The sequence below is a fragment of the Dipodomys ordii genome, unplaced genomic scaffold (genome assembly GCF_000151885.1).
Source record: "Dipodomys ordii isolate 6190 unplaced genomic scaffold, Dord_2.0 Scaffold34, whole genome shotgun sequence".
In the NCBI taxonomy this organism is placed as follows: Eukaryota; Metazoa; Chordata; class Mammalia; order Rodentia; family Heteromyidae; genus Dipodomys; species Dipodomys ordii.
In genome coordinates, this window is record NW_012267250.1 from 16,316,142 (window position 1) to 16,323,028 (window position 6,887).

The following is a 6,887-nucleotide window of genomic DNA, read 5'->3' on the forward strand; positions in this document are numbered from 1 at the left end:
CCCCATACTTGGGAGTGTTCCCCCACCCTCAACAGGAGCTGACAGGAGGTTCACTGTCCACCTCATCCAGTATTGCAGCTGCCAGGGGGCAGCCTCACTCCACAGCTGGAGTACATGGGCCAGGACCCCACCCTCCAGGGGTGAGTCCAGGCCTGACTCTGGGCCAAACTACCTGCTGGGGGAAAATGTCCTTTCTTAGAAAACCACTGAAAAAGCCACCTGATTGTCAGTCAAACTGATAGCTGGGGTCAGGTGACCCCAAGGAGACATACTTGAACTATTGCAATTTCTATTTCTTTTCTTTTATTCTCTCTCTCTCTCTCTCTTTCTCTCTCTCTCTCTCTCTCTCTGTGTCTCTCTCTTTCTCTTTCCCTGGGGATTGAACTCAGAGGCCTGGTCTGTCCCTGAGCTTCTTTTGGTCAAGGCTAGCACTACACCACTGGAGCCACAACAGCACTTCTGGCTTTTTCTGTGTATGTGGTACTTAGCAATGGAACCCAGGGTTTCATGCATGCTAGGCAAGCACTCTACCACTAAAACACATTCGAAGCCCCTATTTCATTTTTTAACCCATGTTTAAATATCAGCATCTTACTGGGCTCTGTTGGCTCATACTGTAATCCTAGCTACTCAGGAGGCTGAGATCCAAGGATACCAGTTTGAAGCTAGCCTGGGCAGGAAAGGCCCTGAGACTCTTATCTCCAGTTCACTACCATAAAAAGCACACCTGTAATCCAAGCTACTCAGGAGGCTGAGATCTGCAGATTGTGGTTGAAATCCAGCTGTTTTTGTTTGTTTGTTGGTTTGTCGGTCCTGTGGCTTGATCTCTGGGCCTGGGCAGTGTCCCTGAGCTCTTCAGTTCAAGGAGAGCTCTCCACCTCTTGAGGCACAGCACCACTTCCGGTGTTCCGGTGTTTAATTGGAGATAGAGGACGAGGGCTCATCGACCACCAGGAAGCAGCAGGGACAGAGAGGCGCATACCAGGGACTTGCATGGCTTCCAGAGCACCCCTGAACTCCCTGGGTTTTGGTAGCTCAACTTCAGATCCTGCTCTAGAGAGTCCAGGGAATGCTTTTGCCTGGAGAACCCAGCACCTCAGGGAGCGCCAAGAGGGGGCGCATTGGAGCCTGGCTCCTGAGAGGTGCAGGGCAGCCCTCAACCAGCTTGGCTGCAGCTACTTTCACCAGCTGGCACAGCCAGAGGCAGAGGCTGGGGCCAGGGAGAGAGCACAGGGGAGAGAGGCTCCTGAGCCCATCCACAGGAAAACATGGACCAGGAGCAGGGCACTGGGCATGCTGCTTACTGGAGCTGCTGCTCTGCTGGGGCCCAGGCTGAACCAAGCAGGTGGTAAGCATCCAGGGACCAGATTGGGCAGGGGTGATGGGTTAGCCCTCCTCCCCTTGAACTTCCCTGAGCCCAACCTGAAGTAGAGGTGGTTCTTCCCTGAGTTTGCACCCACTGGCAAAGCAGGCAGGGGCGCCCCACGATACCAGGAAGTTTCCCTGTTCCACCAAAGTGGGCGATGGAGTCAGCCCACTCCACCCGGGGGTGGGCACCCAGGAGGGAGTACCAGGCTTACACCTGCAGGGAGAACTACTTGTGTAAGATAAATCTACAGGAACACACCTATGACGGTGGAAAGCTGCGTCCCAGAAGAGAAGGACAGATACTCTAGCTCTCATGGCCCTTCCAGAGATGACCACACGACTGGACACTGAATAGTATAGGCAAGCATATTTTGTGTCAAACCTAGAAAAAAGGAGATAGATAATAGAGACTTGAAGGGTACCAAGAGATTTAGGACACACCTGTAAGACTAAAGATCTTAGAAAGATTCAAACCTGACCTCAAGCAAGCCAAATATGCCATTCCTACCACATAGGAGCTATATGTGCTGCCAGAGATGGAGGTAGCAGGCACGAGAGAGATATCAGGTTTTACACCAGCCAAGAACCTTGAAGAGCAACTTTCCAGAAGCCCAAGCAATGAGGTATACATACCATAGCAGGTACAAAGGCAACTTGAAAGACAAGATTATAGTGGAGTCGTCCAGGGAAAGAAAAAATGTTTCATCCCACACTCAATGCACCTTCCCCATGGCCTCTACCCTGGCTAGCAAGGTCTCAGCATGACACATCCCTGGGTAGTGCGCTGCTGTGACCACTGACACCCTGGAATGGGTCCTAGTCTCAAGCCTAGTCTCAGCTTCAGGCTCATCTCCAGGCTCTGTCACACCAAACCACAAAACAAGATGCCTGCCTCAAACTTCACCTAGTTTCAGGAGCTGTCTAGCACCAAGGGAGACCTGTGGACAGCTTCCAGACACTTCATCTAGTCAAAGGCAGTATTGAGAACACTGAAGAATGGGCTTTACTTAGAACGGGATTAGAAAACAGGTGATGACAGGTGATGAAAAGAGGTGTTTCTCTTGTCTCTAAAACAGACCATGAGCACTCTTGTGGAGAACAACCACCGTGGCTAGTCAACAGACAGGATGAGATCCAAGTAGGGATCTGATCTGATCCGATCTGATATGCAAGGCGTGCATAACTCTCTTTTAAGCCTTGTTTGAAAGGATACTCAATGTGAACTGGATGCTCTGGAGGAAGGAAGAGGCCATCCTTTATCTCCTATGTTCTTGTCTAAAACAAGGAGAGTTACTGCAATCCTGGAAGTCTAAAGTTCAGAAACAGAATCAAGTATATTTCCATATTTGGTATAGGAATGTAACACTCACAGGATAATGCTAATTCTTTAGACTTTATTGTCGACTTCTCAACACTGAGGAAACTGGGAAAATAGGCTAATGTTACATCACAGTTGAGCTTTGGGAGATGTCAAGGTACCTTAATGGACATCTGGTGTCTTGTTTCCCAGTTAGGCTAGGTCACAGGAAAGGACTCAGGGAAGATTTTTTACCTTTCCAATATGTGGTTTTGTGTTAGTCTTGGGCATGTACCTCAGAGAGGAAAAAGAATAAATCAAACACAGGGAAGAAATGAGATCCAGGAAGATCTCTTGTTTGAGGCAAAGCAGATGGTGGCTGCCATCTGTAGGGGATAGAGATCAGACATCCAGGAAACTAGCCTGTCTTCCACCAATGAACCATGTGGCAGTCTCCTTTCGGCAAACCTTACACAATGGAGCCCAACAACCTGGCGGAGATGATTTGTCTTCTCTCTATATACTGAGGACATTTTAAGTGGGAGGTCAGCAGAGTAATGATTTTCAATTTTCCCACATGAAAGTAAGATTAGTTTGTCAGATCTAATGAGATCCTGCTCCCACCCCTCCTTAGCCCATATATTTGTCAAACGCCTATTGCCACCATGTGAATCACTACGCATATCAAGCTACCCATGTTAAATTATAACAGAAGCTCTCGTTCTAAACCGTACATTAGTGTAAATTTTGCTGAGAGTGCCTTAGAGTTTCTGCCCAGAATGGGTTTGAATCTCAGTATTCTGCCTCCTTAGTAGGTGGGATTACAGGTGTGAGCCACCCGCCTTTGCCCACATCATTTTATACAAAGTACCTAAGTATCCTCAGATTCTGGTAACCAAAGTGGTACTAGAGCCAAACGCTTGCAGCTACCAGAGGCAAGAACCTAGGTGTGTTTTTGGTTTGATTTTTTTTTGTTGTTGTTCTAGTCCTGAGGTTTGAACTCAGGGCCTGGGCACTGTCCCTGAGCTTCTTTGTGCTCAAAGTTAATGCTCTACTAGTGGGTCACAGCTCCATTTCAAGATTTTTCTGAATAGTTTATTAGAGATAAGAGTCTCACAAACTTTCCTACCCAGGCTGGCTTTAAACCTCAATACTCAGATCTCAGGCTCCTGTATATCTAGAATAATAGACTCGAGTCACCAGTGCCTACCTACCTAGGAGGTTTTATTTTATTTATTTATTTTTGGGGCCTGAACTCTGGGCCTGGGCGCTGTCCGTCAGCTCTTTAGCTCAAGGCTAGCACTCTACCACTTGAGCCACAGTGCAACTTCCAGCTTTTTTCTTTTTAGCTTATGTGGTGCTGAGGAATCGAACCCAAGGCCTCAGGCATGAAAGGCAAGTGCTTTACCATGGAGCCACCTTCCCAGCCCCCCTAGCTGGTTTTAAATCCTTTCTTCTGCCTTCTCCTGCCATCCATTCAGAAACTAACACACCTTACCAAATCAACAGGAAATGACTGGAGAGCTTATTGGTTTTATAGTCACATCCTAGTTTGGGCTGATAACCTTTGTTTCTGTTGTCTATCAAATATCCATAATTTTGTGACTTAACAATAACCAAAAATATATTCTTTTAAACATGGTCTAACCATGTGGTCCAGGCTGGCTTCAAACTCCCAATCCTCCTACTTCAATCTCACAAGTACTGGGCTTACAAGCAAACACCATCAGAGCTTAAAACAAAACTCATTCTTCCTCATGTTTCCATGAGTTGACTGATCTCCCTTGGGATCTACAGTGGGGTGGAAGTCAGGTGCCTGCAGGGGTTACTAGGTCTGGACATCCACATGGCTTGCCAGTAGTGAGCAGAAGCCTTGTTTGTCAGACCTCCTTAATCCAGTCAACCAGGCACAGGGAAAGGTCAGATGTCACATTTCAAGAAACAAGCCTGAGAGGTGCTTACAATGAAGACCAGTGATGGAATTAACATGGTCAACATTAGCAACAGTACTTCACATACCTTAACTCTAGTTGGGCAGAATTGTTCCTTCTGATCTGCACTGTGACATTTTTATAGTAGCTTCTAAATAAATACATACCTACCATAGGACTTGGCAATCTCTTTCTTGGAATCAAAACAAGTATACTAAAAGTGGATGTCCATCCAAAGTCTGCAATGTGGGTGTTCCTAACAGCTTCAAGTGTCTGAGCCAAATGTCCATCCCCTGAAAATTGGTAAAAACTATACATATACTAAGTAATACTATCAAATAAACAGTTGTACTTCAATATCTTTCATATGAAAACAAAGAAGTAAGATTCATAGAACGTATGGGACAATATTGTCCTGCTCTTCTGTGGGAAGATTGATAATCGCTAGTCTCCTGACCTCCTTTTCAAAGTATCCTCAGTAAGTTTAGAGAAGCTGAACCTCTGGGCCAGGGTGCTGGGTTCTCTAATGTAAGTTTCAATAAATGGAGACCACAACATGCTTCAGATAGGTAAGAATTTATTTTATTTTATTCCTTCCACCAAGGAAAAATTTTACAAAATTTACAATATTACAAAATTTTACAACATTACAAATAAAAATATAAAACACCAAAATGTGGCAACATTTAGAGAAAGCATCCTGAGTCAGGATGCTGTTGTTTATTCCAAAGTTTAGCCATAGCCAGAAGTTTGAGGTTAGGTTGGCTGGTAGCTTCATCTTCTGGAAAGATGTAGTCACAGTATTCTTCCCAGCCTGCATCAGACCCGTCATCAGTCTGAACCTTTCTTCTCTTCTTCACTTTCTCTGGCATAAGTCTGTCTACTCTCTCCTTATCTGATACTGTTCCAAATTCATCCTCAAATCTTCTCCAAGATTGCAACAGCATAAGCCTCACTTCCTTTTCTTCACAGTTCTGCATGGTTTTGTTAGCCTCTTCATAAATCTGTCTGCATTTAGACACACTTCCTTCTTCTGCAGACAACTCAAAGTGAGCCAAACTGATCCATACCTTGACATGCTGTGTCCGGTGGAGCAACTGTCAGTAAAGATTTCGTGTTCTCTCAATTTCTCCCTGTTCCATCTCAAAGTCGATGTAGGATTCCCAAAGCACCTCTGGCATGTCTAAGCGAGGCTGGCTGATGGCTAACTCATAGATTGCCCTGGCTCTCTCCAGATCACCAAGGATTGTCTCTAATTCTGCAAACTTAATCCAGGAGGTACAATTTTCAGGTGCAAATTCCAACAGCTTTGCATAAAGCTTCCAGCATCTGTCAAATTCTCGAAGCTTCACTTCCAGTTCTATGTAGCCTTTAAATAACTTTCTCTTTGGACACTTGCCTATGGAAGTCCCCAAAGCTCTTCTGGCAGATGATAAATTTCTCTGTCTTATTTCAAATTGTGCATAATAGAGCCACATCTTGGCAAATGTGAACTCTTGATGAGGAATTAATTCCAAAGAGGCTTGATACACCTGCCTTGTCCTCTCAGGATCCTTTGCCTGCAATTCTTCATAGAGTGCATAGTTAATCCAGAGGTAGATGTAACACTTCCAGGGTCTCTTCTCCTGAATGGGTGGGACCTTGTCAATGGCTCTCTCATAAACCTCTCGCACTGTGTCAGCTTCTGCAGTGCTTTCCAGTAAGCGCAAGTAATCAAACCCCGCATCATAATTGTGGGGACTGGCCCTCACTTCCTCTTCATACTGGAATCTGCGTTTGCTCACAATGATAGCTTCAATACCCTGCCTGTCCCCAAACTTCTTCTCAAAGATGGAATAGCTTTTGAAGAGCTCTTGAGCCTCATGTGTTGGGATTCTGTCCAAGGCATATTTGTAGATGGCCTGGGCCCTCTCAAATTCTTTCTGGTTTTCCTCAAATTTGGCAAAGGCAACATAGAGGTGTTCATCCATATGTTCCTCTCCGAAGAACTCAACAGCTCTCTCATACACTTTCCGTGCGTGGGCCAAATAACCATGTTTTTCTTCAGAGTGCACATATTTGATCCAGTTCTTCAACCGTGGGTGCACAAGAACAAAGCGTTCGTAAATGGTCCGTGCCCGCTCCACCTCTTTGTATCTCAATTCAAAGTTAATGTAGGAGTGCCAGGCTTGCTCCTCGGGCTGCCATTCCATCCAGCGCTCAAACACCTGCCGGGCACCGGCCATGTTCTCCAACAGCTCTTCCATGTATGTGTACTTGTACCAGAACTGGCTGACTCGTGGCAGTGCTGT

At 45.8% G+C, this 6,887-nt stretch overlaps 1 protein-coding gene across 1 annotated transcript in view; it reads right to left on the minus strand.

Annotated features, from left to right (window-relative positions):
* Positions 1-248: 248 nt before the first annotated feature.
* Positions 249-6,887, minus strand: part of LOC105986264 (crooked neck-like protein 1) — a 7,573-nt gene continuing 934 nt past the window's right edge. The window contains 2 exon segments of the mRNA XM_013017068.1: positions 249-348; positions 5,311-6,883. Coding sequence (XP_012872522.1) covers positions 249-348; positions 5,311-6,883 — 1,673 coding nt within the window.